Source organism: Chrysochloris asiatica, unplaced genomic scaffold (genome assembly GCF_000296735.1).
Source record: "Chrysochloris asiatica unplaced genomic scaffold, ChrAsi1.0 scaffold00003, whole genome shotgun sequence".
In the NCBI taxonomy this organism is placed as follows: domain Eukaryota; kingdom Metazoa; phylum Chordata; class Mammalia; order Afrosoricida; family Chrysochloridae; genus Chrysochloris; species Chrysochloris asiatica.
Window position 1 is genome coordinate 32,665,474 of NW_006408521.1, and position 20,742 is coordinate 32,686,215.

Sequence of the window (20,742 nt, forward strand, 5' to 3'; positions counted from 1 at the left end):
CTTAGGGTTTCTGAAGTGAAATCTTTATGGGAATAGACAGCCTCATCCTTCTCCCTCAGAGTAAGTAGCTGAAGGGTTTGAACTGCTGGCCTTGCAGTTAGCAGTCCAACACTTAGCCAGCTGTGTCACCATGGACACTGATTAGCCATTGTTGTTATTAAGTGCAGACAAGTCAGTTCTGACTTATGGTAATCCTGTATAGGGTTTCCAAGGAGGGGTTGGGGGGTTTGAACTACCAACCTTGTGCTCAGCAGTCCAGTGTTTATCCTATAGTGCCACACCAGGACTCCACATCACTATGTTGTTGTTGTTGTTATGTGCCTTCGAGTCGGTTCCGACCCATAGCGACCCTGTACAGGGTTTCAGAGGGTGTAAATCTTTACGGGAGTAGAAAGCCTCATCTTTCTCCCGCGGAGCAGCTGGTAGTTTTGAACCGCTGACCTTAAGGTTCGCAGTCCGATTCATAACCACTACGCTACCACACATCAGTATAGCGCCTCCTTAAAAGGTTGAAAGTAGAAATACCATATGATCCAGCAATCGTACTACTAGTTATGTATCCTAGCTAAAACAAGAGTTATACTAGATACAGAGAGAAGTACGCCTGTGTTCATAGCAACATTATTCACAGTAGCACAAAGATGGAAACAGCCTATGTGCCCATTAACAGATGAATGGATCAACTAATTAGAGCATATACACATAGTGGAATTCTACACAATGTTAAAGAATCATGATGAATCCGCAAAACACTTGATAACATGGAGGAACCTGGAGGACACTATTTTGAGTGAAATTAGTCAATTACAAAAAGATAAGAAGTGTTTGGGACTACTACTAGTAAAAGCCAGGATAAGGGGTTGGAGGGGAATGGAAGGCAAATCACTGAGTAGAGAGTTGTTGTTGTTGTTAAGTGCTGTCAAGTCGATTCTGACCCATAGCGACCCCTGTATAGGGTTTCCAAGGAGCCGCTGGTGAGCTTGAACCGCTGACCGTGCAGTTCAAACAGCCTTGCAGTCTGGCGCATTAACCCACAGTGCCACACCAGAGAGTAGACACATGGGTGAAGGGAATGGCACTGTACAATTGGGGGAGGTCAGCACAAAATGATGAATGCAAAGAAAGACACTTGAGAGGAACACAGGAATTGAAGGCAACAAAGGTGAATGCTCTTGAAATGCGTACACAATCCTGAAAGGACAGTAATAATAGCAAGGGGCCACAGAGGTAGGCATTCAAGATGAACAGGAGTGGGAAAGTGAATGGGGCTATCCTCATGAACGTATAGGTTTGACAGAGTTATTTCTATATATGTATTTATATGCACTGCAAATATATATATGGATGTAGTAGAATATACAAGGGGCAGAGTTCTAAAAAATTCTTAGCCATAACCAAATACTTCGAAGGAATGAGTCACTGGGTCTGGGGACTCTGGACCATAATCTCAGGGCACATCAAGGTCAGTTGGCAGATCATAGTCTACAAAGACAATGGTTTCCATTCTACTTTGGTGAATAAGTAACTGGGGTGTTAAAACTCATGAGTGGCTGACAAAGGTTCTTCCTGACCAGAGCAAAGAAAAGTGATGAACATCTAGGACACATGGAAACCATTAGTCCAAAGGACAAACAGGCCTCATGAATGAAGCCGAGCCTCAGACCTGAAGAACTAGATGGTGCCTACCACTGCCATCCACTTAGGAAGGGATCCCAGTAGATGGTCCTAGATGGGAGTGGGAGTAAAATGGAGAACAAAACTCAATAATACTAATAGATCAGGCTTATTGTTCCATCAGTTCGGTGGTGGGACCACCGAAACTGTAGCCCTTGTTGTTGTGTTGTTGTTAAGTGCTGTTGAAGGGTTTCCCAGGAGCAGCTGGTGACCTTGAACCTCCGATCTTGCGGTTCAAACCAACTTTGCAGTCCAGCACATTAACCCACAGCTCCACATCAGGACTATAGCCCTAGTCATCCTTTCACCCTTTTAGCCACCCCTGTGGCTCAGCACTCAGCCAAACAATAGACAAGCCTATGAACTCTCTAGAACATCTAACCATAGGAAGTCCAAGGGCAGCATGTGCCCAGGGATCAAACTCAGAAGATTAGGAGGAATGGAAAGGTTGGATAGGAATGGTCACCCAGGTCGGAAGTAAGAAGAATGCGCTTACACTGTGGGGATTGTAATCAATGTCATGAATCAAAATGCCTATGAATTTTTGAATGGAAAACCAGTTTACTCTACAAACTACCCAAATCACAATAAAAAGTTTTAGAAAAAGAAAGATATCTTGCCAAGAAAGGTGTTTTCTTTCTATATGTACAAAGATCATGTATGGCTTTCTAATTCATTGCAATGTTGTTTATAATAGCTAATAAAAAAAATGATCAGTAGTAGAAAAGATAAATACGCTTTTTTCATAGACTCAGATGCTATATGGCATTTAAAATGAAGGACTTATGGCTAGGTGGTAAATCTCCAAAACGGAATGTTGGGTAAAGCAAACACGTTTCAGAAGATATATCCTGTGTCATGCCATTTATGGCAATGTAAAATTGCTCAAAAAGGCTGCATGTTGTTTGTGAACACAAACACTGATTTTATCTAATCGTGGAACTATGATTGGTGTATCAGCCTGCTTTCTGAGTGCTGGAAAAAATTCATAAACAAGAAAGAATGAAAAGCAGAGGACACACACACAAACACTGGGATGCCCTGGGGCCACGCACACTTCTGTTGTTGTCTTACAGGCTAGTTGTGTGGACTGAACAATTCAAAATGCCACAGAGCACCAGAGGGCAGCTCTGTGGGTCCATAGGCAAATAGCAGGTCCATAGCAGGTGTTCAGTGCTCATGTGTGTGTGAGAGAGAAGTGTTGTGGTTCCAGCTTTCTGAGCATTTAAGGTTTACATTTCAGTTTGATGAGCCTTGTATCAAAATTTGGGAGGCTAGCTTTAAAATCGGTGAGGTGAAACTATCTCCTCCAGGTGACTGAGCAGGCAGATGGCTGGAGTCTCAAGGTGAAGACCTGGCTAGCTTTCTTCTAAAAGGGAGTTCTTTGGGTACTGGCATCTCTGGTAATAAGACTGAGAACTTCTGGCATCAGCCCCTCACCTCAGGCAAAAGTGGGTCCCAGAATGCTGTGGTCAGCCCTGTGTGCCACATCCAGGCTGAAAAAGGGTCAAGGGCACTTTTGGTTGCACAAGCTCAATTGCTCCCTGAGGTATCTTTAGTGAGTATACCTTGTTTCTGTCAGCCTATAGGAGCAGACACTGCTGGAGGCATGGAGGAAGTTGGGATGTGGAGAGAGTCTCCTTCATTGGGAAGTCCCTACTCTCAACAGCCACTTTTGCAAAATAGCAAAGTCAGTGTGACTCCATGCTGTGCTGCAGAAAGAGACTTTGTGGGAGGTTCAGCACACTACCTTTGATGAGGGCGATTTAGATTCTGGAAGGAAGTTTGTTGTGACATCAGTCATGCCAGGAGCCCTGAGACTTTAGCTCTTACAAGGAAGATGTTTGCTATATATAGTGCAAGGGAAAGTTGCTAGTTGGAAAACAGCTTAACACTGTGTTGGTGGCATAGTGACATTAAAGGGCCAGGAGGGACCTAATGCTTATCTGAATTAAATCCCTGGTGTGTTAATGAAGGGATCGAATTTTGAGAAGTGGTGTGCCCACTCTAACATATGGAGTCTAAGTATTTAAGAGAGAGAATCATTAAGACTTGGAGGTGGAACTGGTTTGAGTGATGGAGGACAAGAGAAAGAGACAAAAAGTCAGTTTTATTGTTTGTTGTTGAATCACTTCTGACTCATAATGACCCCAATATAAGCTTTGCAAGAGTGGCTGGTGGATTTGAACTGCCAATCTTGTATTATTAAAGTTGGCATAAGTGATGGCCATGTGGAAATTGTAGCCCAAGGAGGAATTTGAAATATTGATGTTTGTTTAATCAATAAACACACACTGTATGTGGTTATGTGCAAGGCCCTGTTTTTCACTGTGACCACGGGAAAAGGAACACCTTTTAGTTCAGATTTACTTCTTTATTCTAGTGTCATTGACATCCTTTCTGGAGGTTTCACATGTCTTATATTTTTGCATCCTCACAAACACCTTGTGAGAGTAAATGATCCCATTGTTTAGTCAAGAAAAAGGTGAAGTAACTTGCACATAGCCAGGCAATCGGAAGCCACAGATCTAGAAATCAAACCCAGATCCTGCTTGCCCAAGTTTCATGTTCTTTCTTCTCACTATAGTGGCCTTTGTAGTTCCTTGTTCTTGAGGAGCTTGCATTGTGCTTGGGGAGATAGAGCATCAAGAAATTAATCATGACAATATCAGAAGAGTCAGAAAAGAAGCTTGGCTAGTGTGTTGTGTGCCCATAACCAGGGAGGCATTGCCAGGGCAGGTGCATGGTGGGAGGAGAAGGGCTGCTGAAGGCTGATGGGAGGGGAGGGAGGGGTCCGGGGAAGATGAGTTCTCTAGTTTAAGACAGCTAGTGGGAATAACTCTCAGAGGGCAACATACAATTTGTCTCTTGTTTTATAAAGCTGTGGGCTTGGGTAGGAGGAGCTTATACTTAGAATTTTGATAAGGGCTCAAAGAAATGGCAGGAGCAGGTGGTTTCGAGGGTATCATGATAATGGCACCAACTCAGTGCCAGGGTTGGGACCTGAGATTTTAGGCTGAAGGAAGGGAAATGAGGCCAGTTGACCCCAGAAAAAATCTGTTGACTTCTGTTTCCTTCTAAGCCTGAATGGGCGATGTTTTAGGAGGGTCATGGCAGAAAGAGGGGCCCAGAAGCTGATCTTCCTGGAGATCTGAAAAGGGAGGGAAGTTTGCTGGGGCAGTGTGCGGGCATTGGGTGAACAGCATGGTAGAAAGACTGACTACTTGAATCACACTCTCTCCCTCCTTCACCATGATAGGATAGGAGGGGGGCATGCTGATATGGAGAGGAAGGAACCTTTGTTCTGAGCCTTATGGTTCTGGCATAAGCTTTGAAAAAAAACCAAAAACATTGCTATGGAGTTGAGTCTAACCCCGTGATGGTTCTCCATAAGATTTTCAGCAGCTGGCTTTTGAGAACTAGGTCACCAGATTTTTCTTTTGAGGTGTCTCTGGGTAGACTTGAACCGCTAACCTTTTGATTAGCAGTCAACTATGTTAACAGCCTGTACCATCTAGATATTCCAGACATAGGTCAGACCTAAGGAAATCAGGCTCAAAAGAGGAGCAGGTAACCCTCGGATCATCAGAATGATGTGCTTACTGGAAGCAGTTCTGTGCCATTGGCCTTTCACCTGAGAAACACAGTTGTCCCCATGTAAAGCTTCATTTGGCCATTAGATCCCACCCACTCTTAGGTAACAGCAACATTCCCTGCTCTTCCGAGGGATCCTAACTTTACACTCAGTGGAGAGGGCATGATGTTGGTTGTACCCCACTGGCCTTGGGAAACTATGTGGCCACTGCCCCTCTGGTCTTCACACACAGCGTGAGTCCAGAGGGCCTGCTGGTGGGCGCCTGTCCCCCCAGCCACAGTGCTCCATCCGCAGAGAAACAGAGGGTAAGAGACAGTTGGGGCAGGCCATCTCCACAGTTCGGTCACTGCTCAGCTTCACAAAGGGCAGAAAAGTAGGTCTCCGAGAAAAGCCAAGAGCAAGGGGCGAGCTCAGGTAGTAAGCAGATGCATTAGCCTAATTGCTCTTCTAAAATTAATGGGGCTTTTTATCTCCAAAGAGCACTTTTATGCACTCATGTGATTTGGGAACAAAGGTGCAGGTGAGGGGAGAGCTCCCTTTTAAACACAATCCCCTATTTGGTAAAACAATCTCTCCGTTTCTTTTCCTCTCCCTGCCTGCAGGTCAACGGATTATGGCACCACCTATGAAAAGCTGAATGACAAAGTGGGTTTGAAGACAGTCCTCAGTTACCTCTACGTCAATCCCACCAACAAAAGGAAGGTAAGAGGAGAGTCACTGAGGACTACGCACTCCTGGTGGTGGGGCAGGGTTGCTTAGGAACAGGAGTTCAGACAAAAACCCAAACCAATAGCACTGGAATCACTTAGAGACGGTCTGTTTTACATGCCAGGTACCTCCCAGCCACTGTCTGTAATGTCCAAAACCGCCTGTATGGTATTAGCCATGCTGTTTGCAGCAGCAGTAGTAGTAAAACTTTCTGACTAGATAGGGACTTCCTCTGTGTCAGGCACAGTGCTGCCCACTTTATATGCTTTCTCTCATTCATTCTCCCAATGAATTTATGGGGAAGGAACGATCATTGTCCACATTTTACAGATGAATAAACTGAAGCTCAGTGAGATGGGCTTTCTAGCCTAAAGTAAGTAACACGAGTTGAGTTTCTACAGCTTTCACCTTGCTGGTCTTTGTTTGGAGAACTTCTTCACATGGAGTCTGTTTTTGCTGAGAGCAAGATAAGCAGACCCCTGACAGTCCTACACAATTCCCAGACACTTATGAGAAACAGGAGAGCAGACCCTAACCCCACTGTCCGCTCTGCTGCTCTGTCTTTTCTTTTGACTTAAAGAAAGGAAATGAAAGGGTGGACCTTGGTCTGGAATAGCTACAGGAGGGCTGAGCTGGATTCCATTGGACCGTTTAAGAAACAAATACTGAACAACATATTGTCTTTAGGGAGGTATGACCTTTCTCTCTTTAGGAAAGCATTGCTGTTTAGAAACTTAGGTAGATAAACACACTAGGGGGCTAAAAGGCCATTTTACTGTTTTGTGAAGTCTGAAAATGGCACACCCAAACTCTCCTCTTGCAGTCTAATTTGCATTCTCCCTTGATTTTACAAGCCCTTCCTTTAGAGAGGTAAAAGTCAAATCCACTGTGCAGATGCCCTTGATCTTTGGTTTCAACTGGGTTGAAACCTTAGTAGGGTGCTGGCTTATGCCACTTAAAGCATAAAAGGGTAGCCCTGCTTAAGGAAGCAACTTAGAGTAATAATACCACTGCCACCTACCCTCACTCTACCTCCAGGGCCCCTAAGTACCCCAACAAATGGAGAAAGTGGAACGAGTGGTTCCCGGTTCAACACTCATGAAAGATGGCCAGAAGATTCAAGTGAGTCCAGGGGTCCCCAAACCCTGAAACTGTCCACCAGACAAGTACCAGAGCCCTGATAATCAGGAAGGCTACTTAGGCACCTGTTACTGGTTACTGCCCAAACGATTACCATTATTACATTTGCCAACATTGTTGTTTGAATTATTGAATGTTAGAGCTGGAAGAAATAATACATTTCATTTATCAAGTAGTTACTCATAGTTTTTGAACTGTAACTTTTTCGCAAATAGGATTAAAACACTAGACTTCCCCTTTAGAAACGTGTCCATGAACACAAAATATTAAAAACAAGATTAAGGGGTTTCTGAACACTCTGACAGCCGTCTTGGGCTCCCAGGCTGTTCAAGAACTCTCAGATAAAAATCCTTCAGTTGTACCTACAGTATCATCCATACCAACAGAAGAGAAACCTGAAGCCAAAGAAATGACTTATCCAAGGTGACATAGTCATTTAGTAAAAGGAGCCAAGGTAGAATACAGGGTTCTTGATTCTGAGAACAAGTATCTCTGTGTCATATAAGACTTCCCATCTTTCCCTCCCCTACAATCACATCCCGGGGTTTCAGGGTTGACAGTTTAGTCCTGAGTTGGAAGCTTGAGCCAGCTGCGTCATAACTTTGAACTGAAACTTCATGATGTTGTTGTGCCTGAGTCAGTCCCAAATCATAGTGGCCCTTTGTACAACACAACGCAACAAGGCCTGGACCCATGTCATCCTCAAATCATTCTATTTCATTAAGATCTTTCTCTGTTTTTTTGGCAGACCCTCTATTTTACCAAGCATAATATCCTTCTCCAGGGACGGTTTTTTCCTGTTAAAATGTTCAAAGTACTTGAGACTAAGTTTCGCCATCCTCAAGTCTATGGAGCATTCTGGCTGAACTTCATCCAGAACAGATTTGTTCTTTTTTTTTTGGAAGTCCATGGTGTATTCAATATTCTTCACCAACACCATAATTCAAATGTATCAGTTATTCTTTGGTCTTCCTTATTCATTAGCCAACTTTCACACTCAGATGTTGTTGTTATGTGCCGTGGAGTCGGTTCCGACCCATAGCGACCCTGTACAGGGTTTCCGAGGCTGTAAATCTGTACGGGAGCAGAAAGCCTCATCTTTCTCCTGCAGAAAAGCTGGTAGTTTCGAACTGCTGACCATGAGATTAGCAGCCAGACTCATAACCAGATGAGGTGATTGAAAATACCATGACATGACATGGGTTAGTCACACCTAAGTTTTCAAAGTAACATCTTTATTTTTCAAAAATGTTAAATGATCTTTTTGCAGCGGGTTTGCTCATTGCAATATGTCTTTTGATTTCTTGACTGCTGCTTCCGTGGACACTTATGATGGGTACAAGTAAAATGAAATTCTTGACAACTTCAGTATTTTCTCTGTTTATCAGGATGTTGCTTATTGGTCTAGAGAGGATTTTTTTTTTTTTTTTTCATGTTGAGTTGTAATTCACACTGAAGATTGTGGTCTTTGATCTTCAAGTCCTCTTCACTTCCAGCAAGCAAGCTTGTGTCACCTGCATATTACACGTTGATAGTGAATCTTTCTCCATATTGTCTAGTTTATCAGATTATTTGCTCACATACAGATTTAGTAAGTATGGTGAACGAATATGACCCTGACATACGCCTTCCCTGATGTTAAACCATTCAGAATCAACTTGATCTGTTCAAACTGCCTCTTGGTCTAATTATAGATTCCTCATGAGCATAACTAAGTGTTCTGGAATGCCCGTTCTTTGCAGTGTTGTGATTCACATAGTTGTATATCTTTTGCATAGTCAGTAAAATGCAGGTAAACATCTTTCTGGTAGTCTCTGCTTTCAAAAGCCAGAATCCATCAGACATGGGCAATGGTATCTCTCATTTCATGCCCCCTTCTGAATTAGCCTTGGATTTCTGGAAGTTCCCTGTTAATGTACTGTTGCGACTTGGTTTTGAATTATCTTCAGTCAAATTTTACTTACATGTGGTTATTGCTGATATTGTTTGATCATTTTTATATAACTAATGATATTGGTTGATAATGCCTTCATAAGCATTTGTAGTAATTCCTATCTCAAATCTCTCTCTACTCTGTCTTCTCATGGAGGCTCAAAGGCCATAAATGTCCCACCGAGGTCACTTAGCTGGTTTGTACTGCAGTTAGCCACATGGTCTGTGACTCCCAGTTCAATTTGCCTCTTATCCTGCCCGCCTCAGTAACTTGGAAATCAGAGAAGGTGGGAGAAGTAGGAATTGGGGATTTGAGACATGAAAGATATCTTTCAGTACTGACCTGTCACCTACTTCTGGGCCACAACTGAATTAGTCATATTGTCAGGTAGACTGTAGGTCAGGCATTATTGTGAGAAGTTCCTCAAGGGATACTTGAAGGGCTGTACCTATTTGCCTCCCTTTTCATATTCATCTGTCATGTGTGTTTCTTGCTGGAAACAGTCATAAAGATACCTCTTTTTATCTTTTCCTGATTTTCTGTACTCCTGACTATTTTAGCTATTCTTTGCACAGTTTGTCCCTGGGTTTCAGAAGCTTTTGAAAATCCAGTCACTGGAAACTCTACGGAGCATAGTTCTATGCTGACACACATGGGGTCACTATGAGTTATAATGGAATCAATGACAACTAAACTCAGCTTATAATTGAGGGAGAAAAATTGTGAGTTTGAGCAGATGTAGAGGATGGAAGGAACATAGTACTGGAATTTGGAGAACATAGTCCTGGTGTGGCACTGTAGACTAATGCATTAGACTGCAAAGTCCTTTGAACTGCACCGTCGGTGGTTGAAGCTCACCAGCTGCTCCTTGGAAACCCTATACAGGGTTGCTATGGGTTGGAATCGACTCAACAGCACTCAACAACAACAACAAGAAGCCTAGCAATGCCACCTCCATTTTCCCTTCCCAGAGGTGACTTCCAGGCCATGGTCTTTGGAACAATTTCCTACAGGATTTCAAATTGTTCAGTAAACAAGAGTTAGACCTACTATTTCTGTCTTCTCTGAGACACTTTATCAAAATACAGTTAACTCCCAACCAATAGCAATGCTAGCCGGACATACTCTTCACTCAGATTGAAGAAAGACAAATGACAAATCCAGACTAATCCTGTGGATTTATGTTTGTGAAAATGCAATAGAAGCTAATGCTCCTAAAGAAACTGTCTGATCTTCAAGTGTTTTCTGAGTCATCCAAGGAAAGATGAAATTAGAGTCTGTTTCATTTTGGTAATAAGTATATTTGATTGTATTCTGAGTGTTTAGATGGTGATGATTTGTATACATTCTGCAAAATAGCTTCTTCTTAGTCAGAATATTAAGTTTACTAGAACTCCCCAGTTTCCACTGTTACGCAAAATGAAAGTTAATTAGAAATGAAACTACTGCAATTTATACTTTTACTGATCTAGTGCTCTGGGGTATTACAACCATGTAATGCATTCTGTTTGTTTGTTTTGTTTGCTTCTTGAACAGATCTTGAAATTTAAACCTACAGACATCTAGATTCTTATATGAATTTGCGCTGAGCAGGATTCCTTTGATTCCAGATTCTCTGTTGTTCCCCTTGCTGACTGGCCAGCTAATGGCAGCCTCCAGCAGATTTCTGAGTTAATTTGGTGGAAGCACTTAAACTTTACCTAATGAGTTATTTATTTAACAGATGGCTGTTGCTTTCCTTGGAGGCAATGCTTAGATCAGATGAGATCTGTTGCCCCTGGCGAAACAGTAAATTGTACTTTTATTTATATAGCTGCTCCCAAAGCTAATTGCAGATATTTTTTTATGTGTTTTTGACAACTTGAAATTTCCTGATGCAGATAGCTAGGAAGCCATCAAGTTGAAGGTTAGTATTGTTAGGTACTATTGAGTCAATTGTGACCCATCCTGACTCATATGACAGACAGAGTTCAAGTGCCCCAGAGGGTTTCCTACGCTGTCATTTTTACAGGAGGAGACCACCGAGTCTTTTCAAGCCTCTATGTGGGGTTGAACCACCAACTTTTCTGTTAATAGACAAGTGCTTAACCATTGTGTCACCAGTGTGTTGAGTGGCTTCCTACTCAGAGGAACCCTATATGACAGTACAATTGCTCATTAGGCTTCCAAGGATGTAACTCTTTACAGAAGCAGACTGCCCCATGCTTCTCCCACAGAGCTTCTAGTAGATTCAAACCCACTGACCTTTTAGTTAGCAACCTTGTGTTTAATCCATTGGGCCATCAGGGCTCCTTAAATTGAAGATTGTTGTTGTTAAGTGCCATCAAGTTGGTTCTCACTCATAGCGACCCTATGTAGGGTTTCAGAGGTGCAGCTTATGGGTTTGAACCAGTGACTTTAAGATTAACAGTCTGGTACTTGTCCTACAGTGCCACACTAAATTGAAGGTGGTGGTTATGTACTATGGAGTTGGTTCCGAATCATAGCAACCCTGTATAGAGTTTCCGAGGCTGTAACTTTTTATACGGGAGCAGAAAGCCTCATCTTTCTTCCGTGGAACAGCTGGTAGTTTCAAACTGCTCCCTGTGAGATTAGCAGCCCAACTTTGTAACCACTACACTACCAGAGCTGCTTAAATCGAAGTTTATTGTTTTTAAGTGCTTTCTAGTTAGTTCTAACCTATAGTGACTCTGTATCAGGTTTCTGAGAAGCGGCTGGTGAGCTTGAACCACTGAACACCAGGACTCCTAGCAGTGTTCAAAGGAAGTGTATTCTGTAGGGCAGAGTAGAATTTTCCATAGGTTTTTCAAGGCTATAAACTTCTTTGGAAGCAACTGCCACAGTTTTCTTCCATGGAGCAGCTGATTTGGGTTCAGACCACTGACCTGTTCATTGATAGTCAAGCATTTTAATCACTGCACTGCTGCACCCCTAAAGACGGTTAGTGGTGGTGGTTAAGTGCCTTTGAGTCAATTCCGACTCATAGCCACCCTCTATAGTGTTTCCGAGTAATGACCGGTGAGCTTGACACGCCAACCTTACAGTTCAAACCAACCTTGCAGTCAAGTGCTTATCCTGTACAGGACTCCATTTAATTGAGCCCTACTATGTTTCCTATTAGGAGTTTTGTCTATAGGACCTCTACTTCTCGTAGCAACTTTGGAAGGCAGCCAAGATTAGGAAACGGGCTTTACGTAAACTGCCCCAAGTCTGTAATACAGGTCAGTGATGGGTCTTCAACAGCCTTCACAAGGGGCTTATTCTGGGAACAATTTAGTAGGCATGCATCTGCCAATGTTGGGTTCTCTGCAGGAAGCTGAGATTTGATTGAAAAGTATGGCTTTTGTTACAGGTCTTAAGCAGGACCCACCTTTCTAGTGGGCGCCATAATTCCTTGTCTAAAAGGGAATATTGATGTGCCGTGCTCAGAAATGTTCCAAAGGAAGTTGTTCTAGACTGTCCTGTAGCATGGGGCATCAGCGTTGTGCTAACGGCCTTGACCTGCCCTAGCTGTACTTGATGTGAAATCACCATCTCTAGTTATTGGATGATTAACTCGTAGCCTGGGGAATGCCTGGGTGTGGCCCTTTGAAGATGCTGAGCTGGTGGCAGGTGTGGTGTGGGGTTTGCTTCCTGGAGTCGGGGTTCTGCAGGTCTTTATGGGCATTCAGTTCTTATCCTCAGATCCATTCAGAATGGTATGTGCTGATGACAGGAATGCTTCGTACACAGAGGCTTGAGGCCCAGGTGCGAGTCTATTGGAGAACAAACCTGTGTAGGAAGGAAAGGCCTAATGGCTGTGCCTCAAAATCATTGCCACCTGTAGATCTGGAGACAGCCTGGTGGGCACGGCAGACAGCATCTGCAGGCTTGACTGCTAGGGAATGTGACCACATTGCTGTAGGATAGAAGGTGGCGTGCACGCGTGCGTGCGTGTGTGTGGTTTTTTTGTGTTTTTTCCCCCAATTTTCTATCTTTTTTACTGAGGAAGGGAAAAAAAAATAGTTTGAATTTTTTGTTGTACAAGGAATAGCACCTAAGGCAGTGTATGACCTTAGCTCCATACACTCCTGTTTTATAAAGCTCTAGGACAGAGCAGAGTTGGAATTGAAAAGAATGGTAGTGTAGAAGACAACAAATAAACTGGGGGTTTATTTGCCTCCTCTGTCAAGCTGTTAAAGAGCATGGGGGTGGGGAGAGAGGGGGTACAGAAAGAATGACAACAGCCACACAGGTGCCAGTCAAACGCTTTCAGTCCCTGCAGCAAATCACATGCCAACCAAGTCTCTGGTTGGTGAGCCTGCCATGGATGCAGGTGAATGTTGAATACTAAGGGAGGGAGTGACAATAAGCAAGTAACCTCTGGGCCACAGCCACAGCCACAGCGGGGCAATCCAGAGGGAAGAGGGGGTATACCGGATTTTACTACTTGTGTCACACAAGCTACAGAACCCTACCTCTCCCCTTGGGGAGGCAAACCTACATCCCGCCCATTGCCTTGCCTTACCATATTGAATACTCTCTTCTTGGAGAACTGAGACTCTGGCTAGATGCTCCACTCCAGGATAAGGCTGAGGAGCCTTTGTTCTCTAGACTGCCACTTTTATAAAGATAGAATTAGGATCAATGGGAAAGGTAAGAATTGTGAACTTTAAAAAAAAAAAAAAAAAAGAACCCAGAGAAAATGTCAAAAGCTGCTGCCATGCTTGTAGCACCAGCACCCAGTTTTTTGCACTCCTAATCTCCTGAGCCTAGAAATTTGAAACCTATTTGCTAGATGAAGAAACCAAGGCTCAGGCAGATGAGCCACAGCCTGGAATGTAGCACCCTGACATTCCCCCTGATCCTGCTGACTGGCTGCCCCTGCCCTAGGTATCAGGTCAGGTGAGTTGAAGTCTTCACGTTTTTTCCATTATAACCTCATTGGTGGATTTTCTGCTCATTAGTGTTAGACGATTAGGAGTTTCTTGGAGAAGGAGAAGGGTAGGAACCCTCCATTCCTAACTGATTTACCAGTGAGAAGGAGAGTTCCTTCCAGGCTATTGTGGGAATTGCCAGTCAGATCTCCCAGATGAGCAAGCCTCCTCTGTCAAGCTGTTAAAGAGCATGGTGTGTGTGGGTTCTCTTTAATACCCTGGAAGACCTCCATGTAAAGCTAAACACTGGCATTTGAGGGGTTCCATCAGCATAAACTGACATGACTTCAGATGACTCTCAACTCTCCCTTACATCCAGACACACGCAGCCTCCTGCTAATGTGTAGAGGAGCCAGAGACACTGCCTAGATCCGTTCTGACAACCAGGGTGGTGGTGGCAATGTGCCGTGGAGTTGGTTCCGACTCCCAGTGACCCTGAATAGGGTTTCTGAGGCTGTACATCTTTACAGGAGCAGAAAGCCTTATCTTTCTCCTGCAGAATGACTGATAGTTTTGAACCGCTAACCTTGAAGTTAGCAGCCCGACTTGTAACCACTGCGTTACCAGAGCTCCTGGAGGACCCCAAGTATGACATTAGCAGGCAGGGACCACTTTGTGTAGTATCATCCTGTGTCTTTCATGGCTACCAACCTCAGTACAGCATCTACCAGCTACCTCGTCTCTAAGGGCCGACATTCCCTCTTTGGAGAATGAACATAATAAATGATCTTTTAAAGACCAAGGATGAGAAGACACTCTTAGCCCCAGTATCTGTTTCCAGAAAGGAACAAGTATCTGCAATAGTGATCACAATGATGATGAGACTATGCTAGCCCTTTCTGAGAGCTGACTGTATGCTAACAATTTTCTAAATGTTTTCCATGAATTAACTTCATCATCAACCCTAGAGGTTGATACTGTAAGCATGTCCATATATAGGAGATGAAAGTTCAATATGAAGAAGTCAGCGACCTGCGTATATTTGGTTGCTAGTGATCACTTACACTAGTCTAATGAGCTCATAACTCATTTCAACTCAGATGGAACTCTGAGACACACCTCAGGTTGGGACCGAAGGGTCCCAGAGATTCTCTGTGCTTGTCTTCTTCCAGAGGAGGCCATTCTGGGACTTGACCTAGGTTATGATGTCATTTCAGAGATCCACAGAGCAGACATGAGACTCCTGGTAACACTGTGCTCAGTGAAAGTGAGGAACAATGGGAAATGGGCTTCCCCACAATCCCCTGTTAGTGGTAGCCTGGGATACACAAACTTGTACCTATTATAGCATCTCAGTGTTCTAGCTGAAAGCCCAAAGGATATTGGAGCTGGAATCCCATTTCAAAGGAACCTAAGTGGGAAATCTGGAGCCTGGAACCCAAACTTCCCTCTTGAATATGGAAGCACAGAGTGGATGAACTCAAAGCCAAACAAGGGTGGGGCCTCTGGAAATAGCTACCTGGGAAAGGAATCAAGGTCTGGTTTAGGCCTTTCTCTTAACTCTCTGTGGGACATTAGGAAATTCCTTTATATTTTCTGAGCCTCAGCTTGTTAATCTGTAAAATTGGATGAAACTGACTTATTCCCTCCTTTTAGGCAGGCACTGTCTAGTTGCTGTCAAGTTGACTTTGATTCATGGTGAGCCCAGGTGTGTCAGAGTAGAACTGTGCTCTACAGGATTTTCAGTGGCTGATCTTTTTTCAGAAATAGAGCATCAGGACTATTTTCCAAGGTGCCTCTGGATGGATTTGAACCTCCAACTTCTTGGTTATCAGTTATGTGTGCTGACCATTTGTACCACCCAGGGACTCCGGTTGTTGTTGTTGTTGTTGTTGTTGTTGTTGTTGTTATGGGCCGTGGAGTTGATTCCGACTCATAGTGACCCTATACAGGGTTTCCGAGGCTGTAAATCTTTATGGGAGTAGAAAGCTTCACCTTTCTCCCATGGAACAGCTGGTAGTCTAGAACTGCTGACCTTGTGGTTTGCAGCCTGATTTGTAACCACTACGCTACCAGAGCTCCTTTGTTGTTGTTGTTGTTAAGTGCCATCGAGTCGGGTCCGACCCATAGCGACCCTGTACAGGGTTTCCGAGGGTGTAAATCTTTACGGGAGTAGAAAGCCTCATCTTTCTCCCGCGGAGCGGCTGGTAGTTTCGAACCGCTGACCTTAAGGTTCGCAGCCCGATTCGTAACCACTATGCTACCAGAGCTCCTTTAGGAACATAATAATGCCTTAGAAGAAATAGACTACAGAAGGTTGCGGGTGACTGTTACTCCTCAGGTGGTCTGGCACCATGATCACAGACTAGAATCCTGGCCATTTGGATGTCAGGCTCCCTGAGAACCCTGCCATGTGGCTGTGCCCTGGTGCTGAACACACGGGCCACTTCCTCCCAGCTTCCTGTGAGGACACAGCTCCCTGAGCCTGGGATTTGTTGTTGTTATGTGCCGTCGAGTCGGTTCCGACCCATAGCGACCCTGTACAGGGTTTCCGAGGGTGTAAATCTTTATGGGAGTAGAAAGCCTCATCTTTCTCCCGTGGAGCAGCTGGTAGTTTCGAACCGCTGACCTTAAGGTTCACAGCCCGATTCGTAACCACTACGCTACCAAAGCTCCTTTGACCCTGGGATTTGTAAGAATCTAATATCCTGCTTTTTTTGAAAATACCATCGCTTGGTTCAGGCGCACCTTATTCCTCAGGCCAACGTCTTTGCTCTTCAACACTTTCAAAAGGTCTTGTGCAGCAGATTTGCCTAATGCAGTACGTGATTTTATCTCTTGACTGCTGCTTCCATGAGTGTTGATAGTTGATCCAAGAAGAATGAAGTCCTTGACAACTTCAGTCTTTTCTCCATTGATAAGAATGTTGTTTATTGGTCCAGATGTGTTTTTTTTTTTTTTACCTTGAGATGTAATCCATACCAAAGGCTGTGCTCTTTGATCTTCATCAGTAAATGTTTTAAGTCCTCTTCACTTTCAGCAAGTAAGATTGTATCATCTGTGTAGAGCCATGCTATTTTCAATAACCTCGTATGCATGTGAAAGCTGCACAGTGAATAAGGAAGATCGTAGAAGAATTGATGCTTTTGAGTTGTGGTGTTGGAGGAGAGTATTGAAAGTGCCATGGGCTGCCAAAAGAACTGATAGATCTGTTTTGGAGGAAGTGCAGCCAGAGTGCTTCTTGGAGGCCAAGATGGCCAAACTTCGTCTCTCATACTTTAGATATATTGTCAGGAGGGACCAGTCTCTGGAGAAGGATATGTTTGGTAAGGTTGAGGGTCAGAGAAAAAGAGGAAGACCCCCAATGAGATGGATTGGCCAAGTGGCAGCATCAGTGGACTCAAGCATGGCAACAGTAGTGAGGTTGGCCCAGGGTCGGGCATTGTTTCGGTCTGCTGTGTATAAGGTCGCTATGAGTTGCTACCGACTCGATGGCACCTGACAACAACAACAATATCCTGCTCTATCCAGGATGCACACTGCCACCTGATTTTGCAGTCTTCTCCTTCTTTCTGAAAATCCACCTGCTGACTGTCTGTGAGAGACTGTTGCCCCTGCTGATGGGCAGGAATGGCCCCATGTGATTCATTCACAGCTACCTCAGTGTTCTGGCATCACACAGTACCAGTTACCAGGAGGCTTGCTCCATGTTTCAGGAGATGCATGCATTTGAGGGGAAATGTATGAAAGGTCGAGGGCAAGAAGGAAAAGACTAGCAGTGGGACTACACACCTGTTCAGTTTAGTGGCTCTGGGTCTGTTCCTTTCTTTTTTTAGCATGTCCAGAAAGATGCAGAGAACAACCCTAGGAAAGTGGAAGTGTAAAAGTTCATCCCAAAATTTAAAAACCAAACTCATTGCTGTTGAGTCCACTCCAACTCTCAGTGACCCTAGAGGACAGACTAGAACTGCCTCATGGGATTCCTAAGGTTATATATCTTCACAGAAAGAGACTGCCGCATCTTTTCCCTTTGGGAAGCTGGTAGGATTGAACTGTTGACCACTTCCAAGTGCTTAAGCACTGTGCCACCAGGAGTCCTTTCAGTTTTCATCTGGGGATAAGAAATCAGAGGGGGAGGACATTGCTTTAGAAGTTCCCATCTGCATTCCTGTGTGTGACCCAATGATGGTGTAGACATAAAGTGGAATTCCATTCAAACTAATCACTTAAGGGAAAGGGACCTGGAGTAATTCTTGGAAATCCACTCCTTAGTCACAAAGTCCCTTTCTCAGCAAATGTATGTGTGTGGTTCCCTGGATAAATGACTGCAGTAAGCGCTAGCCAAGAATTTATTAAAGGCTCATTAAAATGATTACTAGTTTTTTTCTTCTGCATTTTATTTGAAAATGGGAAGACTATAAACCTATAACCTGGCTTCTTTCCAAAGTGCCCTTTGGGGTTTGCATTGAGTGTATTGTATATATTTTTTAAAATAAAGATATGATTTGCTATAAGATTATTTAGACATTTAAGAGGAATAAGAATTAGCCACCTACCTATTGCATGCTTTAGGGGCTTACATTTATCTAACCTATTTTAAAAATTTGAGTTGTATTGGCTTTAGGTATTATGGATATGTGTGTATGTGCATTTGTACATCTCGGTAGAGAAGATTTTCAACAGAGACCATTATGAAAATTGCAGCATTAAGACATAAGGAAAAAAAATATCTGTTCTGTTTTTGTGCAGAGTCTGGTTTGGACTGAAACAAGGAAGCCTGGGTTCTGCACATTCACATGTGAAGGTGGTCTGTTTCACTGCCTTCTTCCATGAAAAGTTGGCTGCATAGGTGCTCAATAAAGCCTATAGGGGTGATCCATTTAGGAGTGGGTATCAGTCCAGGCCACAGAGCAGAGCCAGGAAGAAGAGCAGGAAGATCAAAGACCAAATCCAAAGGAAAGAGCTTTGAAGTCAGCATGAAAATGTCAGGGAGCTGAAGCATGTGATAAACTTTGGTGGGGATTTCTGAACTAGACCTGGAAGAAGGTAGAGATAATGAGAATCCTATACTTGGAAGGCCTTTAAAAACAAGACAGACCATGAATCCCAGTCTGAACCAGTTAGCATAACACCAAGCTTGAAGGAGAATGTCTTCCTGTGGCCTAATCAGAACTGGTGAAACGTAGAGGCAAAAACCAGATGGACTTTGGAAGAATGTTTGTGATTTGGAGAAGGAGAAAGGGAGAAAGATTAGGTATAGAGGATTGTTGTTGTTAAGTGATGTCGAGTTGGTTCTGATCCATAGTGACATTCTATAGGCTTTCCAAGAAGCAACTGGTGAGCTTGAACTGCCAACCTTGCAGTTCCAACAACTTTGCAGTCCAGCACATTAATCCACAGCAGCACACCAGGATTCCATAAAGGGTTGTTGTTGTTGTTAAGTGCCATTGAGTTGATTCTGAGCCATAGCAACCCTGTATAGGGTTTCCAAGGAGCTGGTATAGAGGTTTAAATTGGTGTGTGGGGCAGAACAATTGCAAAGTAGAAGAGAGGTAAGCAGATCCAGATACTGCAGGCTCCCAAAAGGCCAGGAATATAACTCAGGGGAAAAGGGACTGGGGAGCCAAAACAGGCTTCTGAGCAGGGGATGGAGATCTTGAAGACTGTGTATCAGAAAGACTAGGATGGGCCTGTAATAAGCATCCCTCTCTCCTGCCCTGCCCTCAGCAGACCTGGGTATGTTTTCAGAGCATCATTCTTCCTAATGTTCTGATGCAGAGTTATATAGCAAATGGGTTCCACTGCCCCTGAGGTGGATGGAGACAGCTGTAACAAAAACAGCCACCACCATCCCAGTGAAGGAAATGACTTCAGTTTTTCTTTCTTGGTGAGCTCAACCAAGCAGAGAGATTGCTACTGGTGTGTGTGCCTCTCCTATGTCCATCTCCTCATTATATGCCCGAGGTCAGAAAGCTAGACATCAGCTCTCAGCACACACTGCAGGGTGGCATATCCAGGTGATTAGAGCAAGAGCCTTGGGGATCCTTGGTTCTGCCAAGTGGCTCAGGGGCAGATCTCGAGCAAACGAGTCCTAGTCCCCACATGCTGCTGTCTAAGTTGACTGTGTGGAGAGAGACAGTGGCCTCAGGGACAAATGGAGAGCCGAACTAGTGCTGGAAGCCTCTTCTGCAAACCCCCTGGGAGAAGTGCAGACAGTCTGCCCTGTGACTGCACAGCACAACTGTGAGAGGACAGACAGAGGCTGGGTTGTGATCAATGCACACGGTGGTTTGTTAGAAATGAGTCGGCACAGGGAACTTTTCCTGGCTCCTCCCTAGTCCAAGGTGCTAGGTGACAAGGAGGAAAGTGCCTCATGGAACACATGGGATAAGGGGGCTTCAAAAAGTTCCATTATCTTTTCATTCCATTTTTCCACAAACGTTTTGAGGCCCTCACATCTTGAACTTCTCTAAGCCTTCTTTTTTCTCATCTGTAAATGGCATCATGATAGTACTTTTTTTTTTTTTTTTTAAGAACTAAATAAGCTTTAAGAACTAAATAAGCTATTATATACATATATTGGAGTACTGATGTGGTGCTGTGGAATAAAGCACTGAACCGCATTGTCACTTTGAACCATAGGGCTGGTGGTTCAAACCTACCAGCCACTCCTTGGAAACCCTATACAAGGTAACTATGAGTTGGAACCAACTTTATGTGTGGTGCTAGAGGATCAGCACTGGACTGTGAACCACAAGGTCAGTGGTTCAAACCCACCAGCAGATACTCCTTGGAACTCCAATACAAGGTTGCTATGGGTTGGAATGGACTCAACA

The 20,742-nt window shown here is 43.9% G+C and overlaps 1 protein-coding gene across 1 annotated transcript in view; it reads left to right on the top strand.

Annotated features, from left to right (window-relative positions):
- SORCS3 (sortilin-related VPS10 domain containing receptor 3) overlaps positions 1 to 20,742 on the top strand; it is an 863,487-nt gene that overhangs the window by 376,210 nt on the left and 466,535 nt on the right. Inside the window, exon 3 of the mRNA XM_006831323.1 lies at positions 5,872 to 5,971. Within this exon, the coding sequence (XP_006831386.1) occupies positions 5,872 to 5,971 (100 nt within the window). The remainder of the gene's footprint in view (positions 1 to 5,871; positions 5,972 to 20,742) is intronic.